This window comes from Calliopsis andreniformis, chromosome 9, assembly GCF_051401765.1.
Source record: "Calliopsis andreniformis isolate RMS-2024a chromosome 9, iyCalAndr_principal, whole genome shotgun sequence".
NCBI lineage: Eukaryota > Metazoa > Arthropoda > Insecta > Hymenoptera > Andrenidae > Calliopsis > Calliopsis andreniformis.
This window is the reverse complement of record NC_135070.1, coordinates 3,963,978-3,985,170: the sequence shown is the minus strand read 5'-3', so window position 1 is coordinate 3,985,170 and position 21,193 is coordinate 3,963,978. Positions and strand designations below refer to the sequence as shown.

Here is a 21,193-nt window from a genome sequence, read left to right as displayed (position 1 = left end):
TTATTTAATACTTTAATCGTTAAGTAGCCATTTCTACAATAAACAATTAACGAAAGATTAACAAATTAACAAATAACGATTATAATAAATATTAATTTCATGAATATATTAAATTAATTCAAAATAGTTATTATTTATACATATTTAAATTGTTCTTGAAACAATTTGTTTTGTTGTACAATTTCAATATTACTAATTAACTAATAATTACTTTCCAATTACCTAACCATTTTTATATGTATATATACATTCTTATTTTTATTGTTTTGTATACAGTAGATACACAAGTTTTATTAATGACCACTTTTGATAATAAAAGAAGGAGTTATGTATAAAATTTGAAAGCATAACAGTAATATAAAAAACTCTTCTACACATATAGAAGAATAACTAAATCTTGCAGAACATTAATGTTTTAACTTGCTATTAAGGTAGTGTATGACTGATAAGGGTTAACATGGAACAAAAAATACAAGAACAGGGGAGCAATAATGTAGACAATGTATAATAAAAAATCTGATATTAACAAAACCAACGTTCAATAAAATTAATAAAGGTAGGTTTTGTTTTACTACAGAAACTTTATTTTTACTATTGACAAAATACTAATATAATTTAATTTGGAAATATAAAATAAATTATTATTATCTAATGTTAATATTCTACATTTTATTATATTATTGCACTAACTTTTATTTAATTTTTAAAATCAAGTATAAACCATTTTACAAAATTACAAATAAAATTTGTCTTCATTGAGTAGAGAAATATATGTGTATGTGGACATATCATCTTTTACAAAAAGATAATAAAGATAACAATATTACTTATCAAATATTAGTTACAAATAATTTATGCAAACTTGCAAAAACTTAATCACCAGAACGTACATGTTCCGAGAGTATAAACGTGAAAATTTTTATGTAAAATTTGTACTAATACCCTATAAATATAAGCATTATCGATAGCATGCTTTAATGCTTCATTGCTATCAATAACTTGAGGCATTTCTTTGAGCCAACCGAATATTTAATTTGTCAGTTTCATTTGACTGAAGGAATATCTTTTTTCTGTAACATACAGTATTCAGTCATTTGTATTCTATTTATTGTCAGCCCACTGGCCAGACATTAATCGTCATTGTGATTTCATAGATACAAGCTTCCTTGAACGTGCTCGTGCTTCTGTACGAATGTTTGTATACTCAAACCAGAGAATATTAGGAATTAAAGTTGTATCACGTAGTAATAGATATTCTGATATTCGCCTAAAAATATAATACTATATAGTATACACATTACAAGAAATACAACTGAAGTTACAGTAAAAATAGTTTACCATGAAACAATTATAGGAAAGATTGGCGTAAGGATAACATGTGTAATTATGAACCATATTGCTCCTAATATAATTCCTACAAATGCACCACAAATGACTTGAGAAATAGTATGATACAATAAATAAACCCTACTGTATGTTACTAAAACAGCAATAATTATACATGTGACTATAATGGCGATTCTCCAAAATCTTTCAGAAATGTTGCTATTATTGTTATAATGTAACCTACAAGCATAAGATATTAAAAAATAGCTATCTTTCATACATCTAAATTAATATTGAATTACCTGATGCATATAAAAAGTATGACATATGCAACAAAAAACCATATAAATTGTGCATGTGTTGACGGCATCCCATATTCAACATGAATGTTTTCACGTTTCATGGGTCTTGTCTCACAAATTGTGTGTTTCAATATAAAATTAATGGACTCATTAATTATAATACCACCAAAAAATGCAATCTGGAAAGAAAATTTATTTTAATCATCTTTTAGTTGTCTTAGAAAGTTTCTGAAAGTTTTTACTCACTGTGTGTAGATCTCTTCTAAACAGAATCAATGTTATGATACCAGCTATAATAGCGAAAGGCATTAAACTTATTAAGGCTAACAATTTGCCAAAAAGATCACCTGTAAATACAAAATTTACATCAGAAACAATATTCAAGTACAAAAAATGCATAATATTGTTCTAACAAAATCTATAGGCTTGCATACACTCTAATGAAATGTACATAAATTTCAAAAACAACATTCAGAAACTCCGTTTTATTTAGTTTAATACAAATGTTACGATTTGTGTTTTAAATACAATGCATTACAAACAAAACGAATATATTTATTAATGAAATCTGCACGCGATCATGATAAGTTAGACGATACTTTAATTAAAAATTTCGTAAAAAATTTACCTTGGGGATATTCGACTAAAGTAAGTGATAGAGGAATCCATTCCGGCTTTTGAACAGCATCTACGAGTCGTGATTTAACATTATCAAACGATTCGTCGTCTAACGATGCCATATTATCGAAATTTTTGAAGTGACCATAACTTGGACAACTCACCGCGCAGCAACAATCATGGAACCTACGGAATAATGACAGAAACTAGTGTAGCAATTTCGCTTACATATGTATGTAGGTATTCTAATTAACGGGACAATTAATCGAGAATTATAACTACAATTGAAAGAATATTAAAATTTAGTATTATTCAAATCGCGTTTCGATCAGTTCATTTCATTATTTCGATTGTATGATTTGTTTCTGCTTGACCAATCAATTCGAAATACATACATCTGTCCACGTTCATTTAACTTTAGATATTTTTAATTTTATTTTAAAAGGACTGTTGATACAATAATAAAAAATGATGCTAAAAGTTGATAAAAATTAAAAAGTAATTTTTGCATGTATGAATGTATAGTATCGTAAATAATATCAGACATATGCAAGTGTTATGCACAATAAGAATTTACATATCTTTTCGGCGTCAGCATTACGTTACGATACTTGTTTTCTTGTGGGTTGTGAAATTTAGAAAATAATCTAAGCATGTTTGTTTTAACGCTTTAATAATTTGCTATATCTACGTAGAATAAGCTCGAAGATAATCGATCTAGTGAATTCGGAGTTGTGAGGTTACTGTCTGAATATCATTTGTAAAATATAAACGTTTTTGCGCGCTGAGCTAGAAGCGGGAGACGTAGCAAATCAGATAGGTGCATGTTGCCGTGTTCGATGTTTGTTTCCTGTGCATGTTATGAATTTTGGTCATGAATTGATACGATGCGAGTAAATATTTGTGATTTGAATTCGCGCGACGTTTAACGCGTTTTCTGGAACTCGTTAAAGAAATTACGTCTATCTGACGTTTAAATAACGTTCTACTCCTAGATTTGATAGAAGCTCGAGGCTATAATGGGTTAATATTTTAGGTAATGTACGAGCTTTTTAGTGCATCGCATTGCACATCATGAATATCATCTTTTTAATTTTTATATGTTATTTGCAGATACTAGAGATAACGATGCGAACGTGTATTATGAAAATGTGATAATAATATTTATCAGATTAAAAATTACACAGGTTGATTCACCTAACTTGGCAATTTGAAATTGCTCTTGTGCTATTCTTTGTATGAAAGAGTATATGAAGTAAAACTTGCATGACTTTTGAGGAAACCTGTGTTACATTGAAATAATTATTTTCTTTCTACATTGTTTGTGCATAAAGTTTTGAAGATTGCTTTACTTTCTTTAATATAAAGGTATTCTGTATCTCTATAGGAATTAAAAGAGCATTCAAAATTGAGTCAAGAAGTATTAAAACATGATTATTAGAACAATAATATATCTATTTTCGATTACTTCTTGCATTTTGAAATTTGTATCATTAGTATCTCAATAAGTATAGATTTTAGATCTGTTATGCATCAGTATTTATGTATTCATGTGTCAATGCTCTTATAATTTTCATAAAAAACCTAGTAGTTCTGCCTAACAAAATCAAGATGACCTTTACTACTTTATGTGATCAATATAAAAAAAAATAATTAGTGTAACTTATGTTATCTCTGAAATTATACATCTTTTGTTTTATATATTTTTTTTGTACAACAAATAATTTACAACTAATTTTAAGCAGTCAAGTTAGATGAATTATGTTATACATTTTGTATTTTCTTTTACAGCTTATATGTATTGCTTATAAGTTTGTCTGTATTCAAATTATATTACATTATCTTTCTTAATCAGTTATAAATTATATTTTATGATTTATTTAATTTTATTTTGTAGTTTACCTATTGGAATGTTATATGATACCTTATAAAACACATGGCAGACCAGAATACTATTGACTATCATGCACTTTGTGCAAATGATGAGGATGAAATTGAAGGTCTAAATGAAAAGTTGATAGAGCTATTGTCTGCGCAAAAAGTTCCATCGCAAAATGTTAAAAGTAACATACTTGAACCATCAGGCGATATTAATACCACCAATAATAGCATTAATGCTGATAACAAGGCATCTATCTCACCTTTGCATAGCCTCCATAAACATGATTGTTTTCTTTTACATCACAATAATTCTTCCAATTTATCGCTCTCACCAAAGTATCTTCCACCTATTGGTGTATTTTGGGACATAGAAAACTGTCATGTTAGTATCAAATTTGTTTAAAATGTTTGTAAAAATACATTCATTCCTTTAAACTAGGCATTAAATATAAAATTGCTGCAGGTACCAAAAGGAAGATCTGCTATGGCTGCAACACAAGTAATTAGAGAAAAGTTTTTTAGTGGCTACAGGGAAGCAGAATTTATTGTAGTTTGTGATGTTTGCAGAGAGAGTAGTCAGGTTGTGAAAGAATTAAGTGATGCCCAGGTAAATTTGAATACTGTGGTTCTTAAAAATTTTAGCATTTTTATTACATCTTCTAAGTTTATAATTTCGGGCAGAATGATGAGTAATGAACTAATATTTTACTATTTTCATTCATGATATATCTTACACAAAAATTTTATGTGTAATAGGTTAATTTAGTGCATGTTGCTAGAAGGTGTAAAAATGCTGCTGATGAAAAGCTTAAACAGTTTATTAGAAGATTTGCTGATACTCATGGTAGTCCAGCAGCCATAATTTTAATATCTGGTGATATTAATTTTGCTGCTGATCTCAGTGATTTACGTTATAGAAAAAAAATTCACGTGATTCTTTTACATGGGAAAAATACTTCTGAAGCACTGATACTTTGTGCAAATGAACACTATGATTTTTCTGAACTGATGAAATCACTGCCGTCCAGGACTGTGGAGGTAAAAGACTTATTAATTTCAGATTTCTTTCCAGGCATTGCAGTTTTATTTCTTGCTTTCTTTTTGTAACATACTAAACTTTTGTATTTATTTAATTCATTTAATGCTTTACATTTTTAGCTTTATTTAATAAACTATTGCATTATAAGTTTTACAAGTCTTTTTATTTTTCATGTAGCTACTTCTTAGTATGTAGAGAATATATGTATTAAATTGTCCATTATTACCAATATTTATGTGAGTTTGTATTGATGTGTTTGTACATATGAAGTAGATCAAAGTATGTTCTTTCCTAGAATTAAAAATAATATAATGAATATCGTTCCTATGATATTAATTCTCTGGCATGCTTTAATACTGGTTAATGGTGTCATGTAAGGAAATTGTGTATTTTTTAGTATTTTGTAAAATTTATATTCCTTCCAGGTTACTGCACATTATGATCTTCTTGTTAGTAACCTTCCTGATGACCAAGATGTAATTTCCATTAAACGTCGTCTTAAACAATTGTGTGAAAAATATAATGGTTGGGTAGCAGATATCCAGTCAAATACTGCAATTATACGCTTTACTTCGCAAATCTTTGCAGAAAGGTACATATTCTTGTTATTTTGACCTTTCACCAAGTTTATGCATGCATTATGTGTAAATTAGATTTTTATTATCAAACTATTTCCAATGTAATTGTAATGTTAATTATAATTGATCCCAGTAACATATCTATCTTCAAATAACCCGCTCTTTCTATAACCAATCACATAACTCTAGCTATAAACATGTTATTGGGTTATTTGGTACTAAAAAAAAATGAGGAGTAGGGAGAAGTACATAAATAAGATAGAATTCAATTCAAACAGTGAATAGCAATGTAACGAACATAGTGGCACTATAGAAAGATCATAATTTTGTTTCATATTAGGTTCATTTATGTGTACTTATAAGAATCATTATCAAAAAGTTTTATTTAATATATTGTTGTTATTTATCGTTTTATTTATCGGTATGACAATGTTGACGTGATTTAATAATTTTATTTATATCCAAGGTAAGTTAGCAAAATGTACAGTTGGCTAAAAAAAAATGATTATACTTTGAGGTAGATAAGAAAATAAAATTTAATATTCATGTTCAATAGACAACATCTATTTTTTTGGAATACAATGGATCTAATAATTTATATTAGAAACATATTTAGTGTTCTTCAAGGTCATTTATAGAATTACAGTTAGTCAGTTTTGCTCAATAATATTGTGACCTTTTTTTTAGGGCCCAGAAGCGTATGGATGAAGAGATTGTCCTTGGTTCAAAAATTTGTGTAAAATTTTTAAAACAGAAAGGAGGTATCTTCCAGAAAACTCAAGGTAAGCTACTATATATAAATTGTATATTGTTCCTTTTTACATTCATAATACTGATAAAATGTGTTAAAATATATTTAATATTTATCAACAATACACTTTTTGATTATAGGAAATTTTACAAACAGAAATCGTGCAATAAGTGAGTCGGAAATTGTTACCAGTTCTCCAAGACAAATGTATAGTGTAAGTGCTTCAGTAACGGGTGGAAGGGCCTTTCAAGTTCCACATTATCAATCATCTTCATATACTTCTGCATGGAGTGGTCACTGTGCTCCTGTCTCTACACCAGTAGGGTAATTTGATTTGTGTAATATGCTCATAAAAAAGATAATATTTTATAAATGATGAAATTCCGAGAGAGAGCCTTGGAGTCGCGAGTAGACACTGTCCTTGATGATTCGGGCAATGAAGTTGAAAAGCTTTGATCTTATCTGATATATTAGAATAAATAATGATATAATAACTATAAGTTTTGTTAATGCTATATATATCTTTTATTCGTATTTGTTACAGAATGATTCCACCTGCACCTATACTTGTTGGGAGATCATATTCAAATGGTAATAACGTATCTTTTAATAGAACATATAATGATCTTACAAGGGTCCAATCTCCTTTATTTTGGCAAGTTTCTGGCTCTCAACAATTTGGTCACATGTGGGAAGAACAGTTTAAAGTATGTATTTTCATATACTATTTTTATGTATAATTATTTTCTCATTAATTATTGGTGTTTAATAATTTTAAGGTGGAAAAGACCAAAATGCTTAGTCGAAGAATACACATCCCGCAGGCTCGGGATAATGCAGCTCAAAATAATATCACCTCTCGAACCTCAGATAATGTAAGGCGTATGAGAGGAGCCTTTGTCCAACCTCCAGAATGGAGTGGGTCAAGACAACATCCTCCATTGAATATTTCAGGAAATTTCAATGGAAATGGTATGAACAATTGTACTTTATTTTTATTTATTCTTCTGAAATATTGTAGAATAGCAACTACCTTTCTTCTTTTTGTATATCACATAGCACATTCCCAATCAAACTCTTTCAAGCGTCGTAGTCCGTCACCAATGTGTGATTTGCAGTCAAAAGAAAAAAACCAATGGAATGGGCAGGTATAAAGTAATTCTGCTGTTCAATGTAAACAAACACCTATGCATATCCCAATATATTCTTTTCCTGTTTTAGAATCAGCAATCTGTACGTAATAGTAGGACACCTTCACCTTATGAAAATACAGTACAAACAATGAATCAACAAAATAATCATAGTTTGCCTTATCAACCCAGCGACACAGAAAATGAAGAAGTTGAGGTATTTTAATTTCTTTTTGATCATTTTTTAATTACTTTCTACGATAAATAGTAACAAACAATCTTGGGTTGACTAGAAATTCTTCAATTCAATAAATAATCAGAATGGAAGTTCAACAAATAGTGAAGTGTGTACACCTATTGAGCTACAAGTAACTAACTTAGATCAGAGTATTAATCCAAAGAAGATGAGACATATGCTTACATCTATTTTCCTGGAACATGTTATGGTAAACTATTAATCATATAGTTACATAAATATGAATTTCAGATTTATATATTCTAACTTTTTAGGTGTTAAATGTGTCTATTTTTACACAATCTGATGGTAACTTCGCGGCAAGCGTCAAAGTACCTTCTTTATCAGATGCACAATATGCAATTTCTCAATTGCATCGTCGTAAAGTTGGTTATAAACGTATTTTAATATCATACGCTCATAGCGGTAGAGCGAGTCCTCAAATTGTACGAGCACAGATTGTAATGCTACTTCAAGAAGTACCGGGCCATAAACTTCCCCTTTTTAAATTTCGAGAAATGTACGAAAGTCGTTTCATGATTTCCATTAGCGTATCAGAATTATACAAAATGAAAGATGTCTGTTTCGTTACGGAAGATCCTAGTGGTAGAATGGTTTCTCTTAATCCAGACCACAGAAATACTCCATCACCATGTTTCAATACCACGACTCAGGTACGTTAACTCTCGTAATTTTTAGTATTTTGCGTTTGTCAAATATATTATGATGAATATAAAGCCGAGTTCGAGCATTTCCAGTAAAAGTAGAGTTGTTATTCCTTTTATTGTTGAATAGCTGTGACGATAATTAAGAGCGATAAATACTATCTGATATAAAATAATTAGGATATATCTATATATAACTAGATGAATACATGTAAAGTATATATTTAATTTTTAGGAGGAACATGTAGAATTACCATACTGTACAATTCATACATTAAAGCCGTGGTCTGATAAAGGTTGGGCTGAGCAGAAAGTGGCCTCACTGCCTAATGTAAAAATTTCTTTGAAAGTTCTTGATCCACGTATACATCAACTGCTAACTACACATAATGGAAGTTTACCACTGCCTAGGTATTGTTTATTATTATATCATTCATGAATGCTTTTATTAAATTTTGAAAGTTAATTGTTGTATCTCAGTTAACAAATAATTTATTCATAATAAATAATTTCAGCTTGCCAAATTGTTACGAGGCTGAATTCAAAGAAAAAATACAAGTGGTTGAAAATGGAGTACCTTTAGAGCACTTAGTATCCTGTTTGTCATGCGTTGAATTAAAACAGGGTATAGGCAGTGTGAAGTACCTTGTTTGGACAGGAAATAAAAACAAATCACATGATAATAACCGTGAAGGTAAAATTTTCAATTTCCTGCTAAAACATGCTCCTTCTTTGTTCTGTAATAATAACTATTATATTTTCTCTCTTTTCTTCTAGAAAATAAGTGTGTAAGTCCTCCTCTGGCGAACCAATTAGCACTTTTTAGTCGTGAACTAGTCGATCTTCTTAAGACTGCTCCACACTGCCAATTACCGTTTAACCGTTTTATACCTGCATATCATCATCATTTTGGAAGACAATGTAGAGTTGCAGATTATGGATTTACTAAACTAATTGATCTACTGGAAGCTTTAACTCATACTGTACAAGTAAGCAGGAACAAATTAAGTGTTATTAAAAATTATTAAAATTTGAATTTATTGTAGGTTATGGGTGAAGGAAATAATCGTGTAGTAACATTGTCTCATCGTGCTCAAGTACGTCGTTTTACGTCTGACCTATTAAGGGTTCTAAAGTCCAAAGCTAGTAAACAAGTTGCACTCTCAGAATTTCCAAGTGTTTATGCTAGAGTGATAGGTAACTGTCTTTTATTTTCCAGAGTGATAATTTGAATATTAAAAATTAAAAAAAATGAAATACTTTGTTTTATATAGCTAAACCATGGGATATTGTCGATTATGGTGTGTGTGAAATCGAAGACATTCTCAGTGAAGTGTCTGAAAACAATATTGTTGTCATTACCCCACTTAATGGTGGAGATAAAATGATAGCAATTCCAAAACGAGAACAAACTGCAGAAGAAATTGAACGTACAAAACAATTTGCCGTGGAGGTAACACACGTATGAAATGATAATATGTTTAAATAATACTTCCATATTGATGAGGTATATATCTTCTTGTAGGTTGTAGAATTGTTACGACACGCACCTCAATGCAAAATGCAATTTAATAAATTTGTACCATCGTATCATCATCATTTTGGCCATCAGTGCCGTGTATCAGATTATGGTTTCACTAAATTGATCGAATTATTCGAAGCTATACCAGATATAGTTAAAATCGAAGATGATAATTCAGGAGAGAGACAAATTTCTTTAACCGAAAAAGAAGGTCTTCGTGTACTATCTGAACAAATATCAAAATTAATTACACGATCAAAAGGTTGTCTCAGTGTTTCAAATATTGCAGAAAATTTTTTACATCAGTTTGGTTATGCATTAAAACCAGAATCATTCAGTTGTACGTCTATAATGCAGCTTATGCAAAAACTTGGAGACACTGTCGAGGTATAAAAATGACAATGTATTCAAATTTATACTTATATTATAATTATGCATTTTAATGTTAATTTATTGATCTTTCAGATTCTATATTTTGCAACTGGACCAGCAGTTGTAATGATAGATAAAACTCATTTGCAACAATTAACCCTACAGTGTCGCCGAGTATTAATGGATAAATCTCAACGCAGAATGTCAATTAAAGAGTTTCAGCAAGTATATACACAGTATTATCTAAAACAGTGTAACATAGATGAACTTAAACAAAACTTGTCTAATGTAGTTCAGGTAAGTTGTAACGTAATTTTTGGTTCATTATCTAAAAATTAAATATTTATATATTCATTAATAAATTAAATATTTATTTAATTTTAGTTTACAACAGTAAACAATGAGGAATTTATAGAACTTACTCCATTACACTGTTTTGCATGTGATTTGTATCATGTACTGATTAATTACGGCGGGACGTTGAATCTCTCGCAATTTGAGACAGCATATTTATCAACTATAGGTTCAGTTTGTAAACCTGCGGACTATGGTTTTCCTACAATTTTTGCACTTTTGCAAGCTTTACCTTGTACAGTTACCATTAAAGTTTCACGTCGCAAAAAGAACATTATGCATCTTAATAAAAAACTCGCTGGTATGTAAGTTATTCTCGTGTAGTCTCTGAAACTGTTTTTACGTAATTAATTAAAAATTATTTGAATTGCATGTTAATAATTTTAAAATGTAATTTTGTTTTATAAATAGCTGCTGGTATACCGTTACCAGCAACATACGTATCAGCATCATCGTATCGTGATACGGATTCCAGTAACGAATCGTTCGAAAGCGATTCTTCTTCTCGTTTAAGCATTTCGAATAATTCGATTACATTGGATGAACGTGCAAAATGGACGAAACAAACTGCTGATAATCAGAATTCATGGAAACAGACCAAAGAAGATGACGTTTGGTCAAAAGATCTATATAACCACTGGAAGATGTCAGTGACAGGAGATCAATTAATTAATTGGTCATTACAGGAAAGTGGAAGTGAACGCTTTCTAAAAGGCTTAATGCAAACTCCAATTATATTGCGTGGCTTTCCACCCCCTCCACCTCCCAAACCAGACTCTCCTTCTGAGGTACATTTTAAATAACAATTTCATGTATACGCTCTTTTGTAAGATGCAAATTACACAAGAAAATTTTATTAAATTACAGGACTCTTTAGATAAGAATCAGTGGGAATCCTCAGTTTGGATGACTCCAACAAGATTTACATACACTCAAGATGATGCTACGAATGTGCAGGTACATAAGTGTAATTTATATGCAAGGACAGTATTTTTTAAACTAAATGTGCTTACTAATAATTTATACTTTTATCTCGTAACAGGTTCCTCCATTAACCTTACCTACATCTTGGAGTAAACTTGTATCTGATAACAGTACATCTAATTTATTATCGCCAACGAAAAATTTGTTACCAGCTGCTGCGAACCCTTTAAATCCGCGCACTTCTCCTTATTTTTCTTGCAAACGTAACTTGGTTGTCGCTCCTCATCCTTCCGAATTACCGCTTCCTTCACTGTCTTTGACTCCTAAAAAAAATATGTCATTGGAGAACGTGGTAACTACACAAATTTTCACAAATAAGCAAGAAAAAATGGTTGATAACTCGACAGAAGAAATAAGCCTTACAAGTACTGGGAGTAACAACAGCAACACTGAGGGTGATAATGATAGTGAAAAACACAGTACTCCTACAAAGCAACGTAAGTAACTTAACATAGAATTTTGGATAATTTGCTTATTCTTTATTCAATAGTTACATATTGCTTTTAAGATAATAGGAATATTTGTATTTAACAGTATTTACAAGTAAACGTCGTTTAGCTGCACAGTTTAATCAACCCATCGAGTCATAAAGATGAAAGGAAAGTACAATTGTATGCAAATGTCACATAGGCAGAGAATAAGAAAAACTAATGTCGGAGCACATTTTTCTAGTTCTGAAAATGTGTTATTGAGATTAATGAAGGAAGGTTTATTGCATCTTAGTAGGCTGTCGCAAGCTCAATACCTATACACCATTTTCTGAATGGTAGGTACCTTTCCCATCATTTATATTTAAAATATATGGTAATTATATATCAATTTGATACACAAAACAAAGAATAGAATTTATTTTCAAAAGATATGAAAATATATGCATATATATAAATATCTATATACTAAGGAATAGTTATGATGATTTCTGATTTGAAAATGTGAATAAGTGTGCAGTGTTTGTACTGAGTGATACGTATTGATTGCATTGCGTATAAAATTCATATAGCCTTTTCATACTGTGATATAGAATAGAAAAAAGTGTAAATGTTAGAGCAATAACACAAGAACAAACAAAATATGAGTAATAATTATATATACTTAATAGGTTTGAGCCAGTTTCCTACGTTAAAATTGCAGTTTTTGTTATAATAAAATTATATCTTAATAAAATAAGATTATTTTGTACAGATTATGAATTGCATTGATATTTTAAGTGAAATAATTTATAAAGAAAGACATACCTATGAAATTTAATTTTTTACTGATTATAAGTATAAATTATTTGTTGCATATTTTGAATCTTATTTGATAAATTATTTGCTGTAATTGAAATTTTATTGGCTCAAGTCTATTAATTATTGTAAATTATTACCACAGAGAGTAAATTGTATTCAAAGATATTTATTAAATTGTATTCAATTATGATGTCATTATCACGTATAAAGTCGAATACAATTCTTTATTTTTTATTTATGTCATTTTCTTCATATTTGTGTCAGAAATTTCCTGTCGTTGCAGTTTATTTGTTTTTATTGCACTTAGAACTTTTTAATTGTATTATGAATGAATGTGTTTTGAAGATTTTGATGATAATTGAAAAGTATCGTGTGATATGTTGAAATGTCATACGGATTTATCGTGTTCACGAGAGCGTATATTTTTAGTTGAAAAAAGTATTTGTACACATTAATATGGTAATCACTATCGAATAATTCAAAATTACAAAAATGAAAACAAACGTATAATATATACTGATACAATTTTTATGGATTCCAACAAGATCAAAACTGAAGAAATAATTAAATGACAGGAAAAAGTTTTATCAAATATGAGATACTAGGAAAACATAATTATATTAAACAAATATCAGCATTTACCATTTTTTTAGTAGTGATACTATTTCACAATACTTAAATGTTTCCTCAGTTTTCCAATGAAAACAGTTAAAAAAGGTAGTGATGATGATATTCAGTACCTAAAATAACGTATTATAATTAGATTTAATGTGTAAGGCAAAGAATGGCAAGGAATAGCGAAAAGAATTGCTCTCTTTGAATCACTTGTAAACGATCTTGTTGATCTCATATTTTACTTTATATTTTACTGAAAATAAAGTGTGCATACAATTTCGCAGACATGAAGAAGCCTAGAATGTATGTTGTAGCTACTTATAATAGATTGTTCGGTTCCAAGTACGTGAGTTGCCACTTATGATTGTATTTCGGTGTTCGATACATTGCTAAAAAAAAGAAAAAAACAACGATCGATGATCAATTAATTCAATGATAGTAAACTTCATGCATGATACATTAATTGACAATCATACATTAATATTTTTATGAGGCTTCTTAACATTCTGCGATAACTGAGAAACTCCTATTAATTTATTTGAAAGATGTGAAATATTTTTGTCACATGTATATTTATTGTGTAAAAATGAATTCTATTGTATTTTATACTTACATAAAAGAGATAATTTTTACTTGATTTTTTAAATCATAATGAATGTGACAATTTAGATTTTCTATTAGTCCTAATATAATTTTTTTTATATTTAAGAAACTTTTTATTGTATGAATTCAGAATTTTTAAGTAATTCATTTATATTTATTCTTTTGTAAGTATTTGAAACACAATTTATAATAAATTTTATCTGTCTAATTTGTGGTAACAATCTCACTAATAGAAAATTAAATTGGTCTTTATACAATAAATGTCAAAATGCATAATACTGTGTAAGAAACAATTATATAAGAAAATTTTATTATGATAACGAACATATACGAAATTGTAAACTATAAATTGTTGGTGGAATCTTTAAAATAAGTATTTAATAAAGTAATTTGTTATACATGTACAATGTAGATGTTTTTATATACTATTGCAGTCAAAAATCAATAAAGAAAATAGTTCCTAATATCTAAAAAGCATAAATCGTACATGTTTATTCCAGAACATAGTATCTACAGGAAGAATAGTAATAGTTATAAAGATGAATAGTACAATTTTACAGTTAATAAATTTATTTACTTGTTCTTTACAGAAAGCTATACAATAATGCAGATACAACTTTAGTCTCAAATTGAGATAGTTGCAATTACTATAATTAATAACCTACGAGGTTTAATCTTATTATACTGTCCAAGTTTCCTTCATACCACTGCCAACTGGACCATGACGTCGTTCCCAAACCATACGATGTTTTTGTTTCATAAATGCCTGAACTACATCACATTTTATACCAAGATCACCATCTAAATTTAAACAAAGCATCCTAGTTAAGTAATTTTATAACATTTATTATAAAATATCATCAATATACAATAACTTGATTATATGATATGTAAAGTATAAAGATACAATTCTTTTAATTTTGAAAAACTTACACTTTATGAAAAATGCTGTTGTAGCAGCATGATAGGGTTCGAGTAAATCACGACAAATCTCTTTATCATTAATATTTTCTACACAACAGTGTTCGTATCGTTGTCTTAATATATTTACAATTTCTTCATCAACCAACCTAATAAAAATTAAATACTGTGAGATCATACAAAACATTTACGAATTGTCAAGCTTTTCAACAATGTCAGAAAGACTTTAGTCCCTTTATACTACAGATTCTTTGTATAAGACAATGGCTCAACAAACTTTTCAAACACAGTGTTTAAAAATGACAAAATAATTGATCGATAATGTCCTAAGCCTATTTTAGAATCAAATTTAACTGTATGTTTAATGAATCAGACAAAAATTCATAGATTCATAGACTTGGAAACTGTCTACTACTGACCCTAGTTAGGAAACATACTTTGAACGTAAAGTCTCAAAATATTTAACAAATAAAAATTTACTTATCACGTAGAAATTGACAATTTGCTTCAAAGTAACAAGCATAATCATGCTCGTGACATTCATCAATTGTTGGAACTCGACGAAATTTTTGATGATACCATGGATATTTCTTCTGATTCGGCTCAACAATTTTTTCTGTCAAAGAATAATAAATTTATATTTTCCAGTGACTCCTGCTATTGTAATAACAACATAACCAAATGGGTGATTAGATAATACCTCGGAAAAGAACAACCGGAACGTCTAACATGTTAAAAAGACCTTTTACCAATCGTACAAAAGCATTTGCTTCATCTTCCATTTTTCTAAATAAACTTTAACAACAAATGAGAAACACAATTCAATTCACAAAATAGTTTTGCTTAAAATTACGAACACTTGATCAAAAGATCATTGGTCCAAAGACTCAAAGAAGCTCTTTCAGGAAATGCTATTATCTAAATAGTTATTATTAATAACGCAATATTTGTTAATTGTAAATATCAGAAAATAATGGTATTATTCTAATATATTTTTTTAATTACAACAATTATTAATAACTTTTATAAAATATAGTAATTTTTTAAATTTTATTCTGTACAAAAAACAATATGCATTATCTTGTATTCTATAAATGATACATTATACAATAAAAAATAATACTTATAAACGATATAGAAACAAAAAAATAGTTATAATTGTAATAAAATAATTAGAATTCTTTTTAGTATTTTCATGTTCCTAGATCTAGTAACTTTTTACCAAAATGTTTGTAGAACTGCTTCTTTCCACTTTAAGGTATAAAAGGAAATTTCAAAGGTTTTGTCCTCCATTTTCATCGTTGCAAGGAAGATGGTAAGTTGTTCTGTATTTTGTAATAGAAAGATCGTTCGTTTTGTATTATCCATTATCAAATTTTAAGTCTTTAATGCATAAAAACAATCCTTAACTTGCCTAGAAATAATTATACAAAAACTTATTCGAGAAAGTTATTGACAAATTGATCAAAACGACTCGTAGGAAAGCTAGAAATCCATCTGCGTAATGTGACGCCACGTGGTTAAATTTTATTTTATTGAATTCACATGATGATTCACAATGTGTACAAGTTTATGGTTTTTACTGAATAAACCCTGTAGATAACTCTAGGGCGGTCTGATACTTAAGTTTTCCAAATTTTGAATTTTCTGCATTTATACCGTGTATTTAAGGAAAAAATATTACACAGTCTCACAGGAAGTTCAGTGCACCCCGTCATGGGTCCATGGGATTTTATCCTAAAAAGAGGTCCCAGCGTCATCGTGGAAAAGTAAAGGCCTTCCCTAAAGATGATCCAAGCAAACCCGTTCATTTAACCGCTTTTATCGGTTACAAGGCTGGTATGACTCACGTGGTTCGGGAAGCTGATCGTCCAGGATCAAGTGAGTAGATATAATTCAGTTATTAGTAATAATAAAAATTCGTTAAGATAAAATAGGATTATAAAGTTTATTATGTGGTACTCCTCAACATTAGCGTTCATAGCTGTACATGTTCAAAATGCAATATATTTGGAGTATCTTTAGATTTTTTCTGTGGTTAATTTTATTTTTGTATCATAAAATCAATATGAGCAGTGAAGATTAGTTTTGTGGCTAAATTTTCGAAATTGAAATTCTGTATATTGATATTGTTTTAACCCTTTGACTACGAAAGGCGTATATACATGCCCTTAGAGATCCATCAATATATATGGAAGCTGCATATATACGCCCTCTTCATTTTTCTTATTGTAACACCTTTACTGTTTTACCAATTGATTCAACATGAAATTTATCTCTTTATTCTCTTTAACATAACAACTGAAGATCAGCAATTATTTTAATATGGTTCAGTCAATTGTCTTCATATTGTTCAGTTCAACTCCACTCTAGTGGAGTTCATCATCATTAGTTCAACTTCAACTTTAATTTTGTTCATTCGTTATTGTTTTAAATAATATATACACGAATTCAATTAAAATAAAAAATTTTGTGTCAGACTAGTAATTCTAAATTGTATGTAAATATCTTACAATACAGTATAGCAGTAATTTTTTTCTTACCCTGTTATTGTTTTACGTACATAAGTTGACACATTGACTATTATATAAGTTTGATGTGTTTTATCATGGGGGCTGTAACTGAATTTTCATATAGTAATGTTGGTAACCACGATGACAGTCAACATGTTAAACATCACATCTCTATATAAGGCATAAAATAAATCTCTATTGAATGGGTTAAGGAATGTTAGTACAGATTCTTCAGTAAACTATGAACTACTACGGAGGAAACATTCTTATTCGACATGATGACCTTAGTCTGATAGATACAGAAATGTATTGGTCGACTTTGGTTGCGGTTCAAGAGCTGTTTGATACTGTGCAGTATAGTCTTAACCGCCATGTCGTAGAGTAACTCTGTGCCCTGCGTATGCAGAGAGCAAGGAGGCACGGCATATTCCATAAACTCTTTGGAACCCATTGGGTAATGACCATTGAGATAAACCATGTCGGGCACAGTTCTACAACATTGAATATAATTTTTATTTTAAATATATATAAATATTAATTCTGTAAATTGTATATTTCTAGAGGTGAACAAGAAAGAGATTGTGGAGGCAGTTACTGTTCTAGAAACACCACCCATGATTGTGGTTGGTGTAGTTGGATATATTGAAACTCCACATGGTCTCCGTGCTCTCACCACAGTATGGGCTGAACATCTTTCAGAAGATTGTCGTAGAAGATTCTACAAGAATTGGTATGAATTCTTTCAATACTTGAATTTTTATTATTAAATCGTATTGTATGACATGTACTAAAGTTCATCTGACATCAGCTCTCCGCTCATTACGATGAGAGTAAAAATTTGGATTTAGCCATAGAATAACATATTCTATGAAAGGCTAATCCAAGAATTGTGTACAGTCTCCACTCACTATGAAGAGACTGGCACGTTACAGATGGACGCTGACATAGTAGATGAACAGAGAAAGACAGCCATTACGGTTAATTTTCCACAGGTACAAGAGCAAGAAGAAGGCATTCACAAAGGCTTCTAAAAAGTGGCAAGATGATGTTGGTCGTAAATCTATTGAAAACGACTTTAAAAAAATTATCAAGTACTGCAAGATAGTACGAATCATTGCCCATACTCAGGTAATTGATTAAAAAAATATATTTAAATTATATATTTTTTTCGTCACACTAATAATACATTTTTACATTTAAATAGATGAAACTGTTGAGGCAACGTCAAAAGAAAGCCCATATTATGGAAATCCAGTTGAATGGTGGAACTATTGAACAGAAAGTTCAGTGGGCTCGTGAACACCTGGAAAAGCCTGTACCTGTTAACAATGTATTTGCTTCAGATGAGATGATAGACGTGATTGGTGTTACAAAAGGAAAAGGATACAAAGGTAAAATTGAGAAATCTGCTTCTTAAGTGCAAAACATTTGTTGAATTATAAAATTGAAAATTTGGACTATATGATGAAAAAGCATGATTTTGTGTATATCCGATTATTAATATGAGGATGCAATCGTGCTGCCTTCCTACTGAAGTCTTAAGCTATAAACATTGCGTGTGTTCTGTTACCTATACATATATGTTAGATAGTACATACTGTTATTTATAAAAGGAGTTAATCTTTACAGGTGTCACTTCACGTTGGCATACAAAGAAACTTCCACGAAAAACACATAAGGGATTGAGGAAGGTCGCTTGTATTGGAGCATGGCATCCAAGTCGTGTATCCTTCACTGTTGCACGTGCTGGTCAAAAAGGATACCATCATCGAACAGAAATGAACAAAAAGATCTACAGAATCGGACAAGGAATTCATACAAAAGACGGAAAGGTACTTGTTTATGCCACTTCACACCCGAGTATTCATCGCCTTCTTCCCTATGTTTAATGTCTATTACGTAGAGATTAATCACATCATAGAAGGCGAAAATTAAACACTTGCTGTCATAGTACCTAATACTATGTATCAATTATACTTTAGGTCTCCAATGCAAGTGATAAATTTATTCTTAGAATACGTTTAGTAGAATTGAATTCATTAAAATTTGTTATTTTTGCTAGATCGTGAAGAACAACGCATCCACGGAGTACGATCTGACTGAAAAGACCATTACTCCTATGGGTGGGTTCCCCCATTATGGAGAAGTGAATAACGACTTCGTTATGATCAAAGGATGTTGTATGGGACCAAAGAAACGCGTAATTACTCTACGCAAGGTAAAGAATAACTTGTGTTTATTAAAATCGTATCGTTAGATTTCTGTGATGAGTACCAAAAGAGCCAAATGTATTTATTATGAAAATTCAATGATATTTAATGATAGGACTGATTGATACAGTAAAATTTGGTATTTATTTTGAATTTTAATGAAATTACATTAAACAGATATATACTTCTTACAGTCTCTGCTGGTACACACTAAACGATCTGCGTTGGAAAAGATCAATCTTAAATTCATCGATACCAGCTCCAAATTTGGACATGGTCGCTTCCAAACCGCAGCAGACAAGGCTTCCTTCATGGGACAACTCAAGAAGGATCGTATTCGTGAAGAACAAGTTCAAGCTACAGTTTCGACATCATCAGCTGCTGCTGCTCAGTAACAATATTTTGTATTGAGAAGCTACATGCTTTTGACAATAAACATTCTGGCGAATGCTTGAATGAAAAATTCATCTTCGCTTGATTTTCTATCCTTTTAATACATAAGGTTTCACATGGTGAAACTCCAGTATAGCTAATTCGTGATAATTGTTCATTGTAAGAACATTAACAAATTCTTGGAATGTCGATTATAGCGATCTTTAAATTATAATTCATTGATGTTTGAGAGATTTCAAACTGCTCCCGAAAGTTAGAAAACTTTTTAATAGATGCTATTTGAAATTTGTATCGTGAAACGTTTTAAAAAAAGTTTTCACATACGTTCTGATAAAAGAAGGTAAAACAAATTCTTGAAAATAAAAGTTATAGTCTAAATAGAACTTAGTATAAAAATAAAAATTTTTGTGTAACAGAAATAGATATATTATGTTCACCAATATTAAAACAGTGTTCAGTCGATATAACAGATAATAAATACTAAATTTTATTCTGTAAATAGTGTAGGCGTAAATTAGATCATTGTAGTCAGCTGAGTGCATTTTTGGTGTATCATTGGTGAAACCAATTGTTGCATAACCACAATCGTGTTTTCTTGGTACAAAGCCTTTTTTGTCTACTTCTGTTACAATTTTCATATATTTTATTCTAAACAATATTATGTAGTTAAATAAGACTAGTACATAATAGTTAGGTAATTAGTATAGAATCTTCTCTAATAAATATTCTGAAGAAACTTACATGGAACTTTACTATACAGACTCCAAAATACCTGTTTCACAAAAAGACTTCGTAAAATAGTTCCTAATAATCCTTTTTATAAAAATTTTATAGGAACAGATTCTTTTAAATAAAATGCAATATTTTGTCAAAAATTGAAGCTACGTTATTAGTCTTGGAACGCCAAGTAGCTATGCTCGAGATTACGCGAATTTTAAAATAATATATTTCT

At 29.8% G+C, this 21,193-nt stretch overlaps 4 protein-coding genes across 4 annotated transcripts; 2 read left to right on the top strand and 2 right to left on the bottom strand.

Moving 5' to 3' along the window:
* Window positions 1-646: 646 nt before the first annotated feature.
* LOC143183684 (dolichyldiphosphatase 1) lies at window positions 647-2,984 on the bottom strand. The gene is made up of 5 exons (XM_076385354.1): window positions 2,257-2,984; window positions 1,875-1,975; window positions 1,629-1,807; window positions 1,339-1,566; window positions 647-1,267 (listed from the first exon to the last, which is right to left on the bottom strand). The coding sequence occupies exons 1-5, from the start codon at window positions 2,366-2,368 to the stop codon at window positions 1,138-1,140; spliced, it is 750 nt and encodes a 249-aa protein (XP_076241469.1). The 5' UTR covers window positions 2,369-2,984; the 3' UTR covers window positions 647-1,137.
* Window positions 2,878-12,957, top strand: Marf1 (meiosis regulator and mRNA stability factor 1-like protein). Its single transcript, XM_076385353.1, has 25 exons — window positions 2,878-3,282; window positions 4,144-4,509; window positions 4,591-4,734; window positions 4,884-5,165; window positions 5,592-5,758; window positions 6,432-6,526; window positions 6,636-6,819; window positions 7,040-7,202; window positions 7,275-7,467; window positions 7,555-7,643; window positions 7,717-7,842; window positions 7,919-8,071; window positions 8,136-8,534; window positions 8,761-8,936; window positions 9,041-9,219; window positions 9,303-9,514; window positions 9,572-9,722; window positions 9,800-9,978; window positions 10,051-10,434; window positions 10,513-10,716; window positions 10,804-11,074; window positions 11,185-11,561; window positions 11,641-11,730; window positions 11,816-12,194; window positions 12,292-12,957. The coding sequence occupies exons 2-25, from the start codon at window positions 4,183-4,185 to the stop codon at window positions 12,345-12,347; spliced, it is 4,980 nt and encodes a 1,659-aa protein (XP_076241468.1). The 5' UTR covers window positions 2,878-3,282; window positions 4,144-4,182; the 3' UTR covers window positions 12,348-12,957.
* A 1,794-nt stretch (window positions 12,958-14,751) lies between these two features.
* Window positions 14,752-16,056, bottom strand: Nd-pdsw (NADH dehydrogenase (ubiquinone) PDSW subunit). Its single transcript, XM_076384246.1, has 4 exons — window positions 15,826-16,056; window positions 15,606-15,741; window positions 15,138-15,274; window positions 14,752-15,005 (listed from the first exon to the last, which is right to left on the bottom strand). Exons 1-4 carry the CDS (start codon window positions 15,905-15,907, stop codon window positions 14,884-14,886), a joined length of 477 nt encoding a protein of 158 aa, XP_076240361.1. The 5' UTR covers window positions 15,908-16,056; the 3' UTR covers window positions 14,752-14,883.
* Window positions 16,057-16,818: 762 nt separating this feature from the next.
* On the top strand, window positions 16,819-20,315 carry Rpl3 (ribosomal protein L3). The gene is made up of 7 exons (XM_076384783.1): window positions 16,819-17,006; window positions 18,200-18,368; window positions 18,631-18,766; window positions 18,843-19,029; window positions 19,268-19,470; window positions 19,701-19,856; window positions 20,043-20,315. Exons 1-7 carry the CDS (start codon window positions 16,850-16,852, stop codon window positions 20,241-20,243), a joined length of 1,209 nt encoding a protein of 402 aa, XP_076240898.1. The 5' UTR covers window positions 16,819-16,849; the 3' UTR covers window positions 20,244-20,315.
* Window positions 20,316-21,193: the final 878 nt, after the last annotated feature.

Coding starts and splice junctions, on each gene's coding strand:
- Rpl3 (XM_076384783.1), top strand. CDS start 16,850: ATGGGATTTTATCCTAAAAAGAGGTCCCAGCGTCATCGTGGAAAAGTA. Junction 18,767..18,842: donor GAATCATTGCCCATACTCAG/GTAATTGATTAA, acceptor ACATTTAAATAG/ATGAAACTGTTGAGGCAACG. Junction 19,030..19,267: donor AAAAGGAAAAGGATACAAAG/GTAAAATTGAGA, acceptor TAATCTTTACAG/GTGTCACTTCACGTTGGCAT.
- Nd-pdsw (XM_076384246.1), bottom strand. CDS start 15,907: ATGGAAGATGAAGCAAATGCTTTTGTACGATTGGTAAAAGGTCTTTTT. Junction 15,742..15,825: donor TCCGGTTGTTCTTTTCCGAG/GTATTATCTAAT, acceptor ATTCTTTGACAG/AAAAAATTGTTGAGCCGAAT. Junction 15,275..15,605: donor TGTCAATTTCTACGTGATAA/GTAAATTTTTAT, acceptor AATTTTTATTAG/GTTGGTTGATGAAGAAATTG.
- LOC143183684 (XM_076385354.1), bottom strand. CDS start 2,368: ATGGCATCGTTAGACGACGAATCGTTTGATAATGTTAAATCACGACTC. Junction 1,808..1,874: donor TTAGAAGAGATCTACACACA/GTGAGTAAAAAC, acceptor TTTTCTTTCCAG/ATTGCATTTTTTGGTGGTAT. Junction 1,268..1,338: donor TTTCCTATAATTGTTTCATG/GTAAACTATTTT, acceptor TTATATTTTTAG/GCGAATATCAGAATATCTAT.
- Marf1 (XM_076385353.1), top strand. CDS start 4,183: ATGGCAGACCAGAATACTATTGACTATCATGCACTTTGTGCAAATGAT. Junction 4,510..4,590: donor GGGACATAGAAAACTGTCAT/GTTAGTATCAAA, acceptor AAATTGCTGCAG/GTACCAAAAGGAAGATCTGC. Junction 8,535..8,760: donor GTTTCAATACCACGACTCAG/GTACGTTAACTC, acceptor TTTAATTTTTAG/GAGGAACATGTAGAATTACC.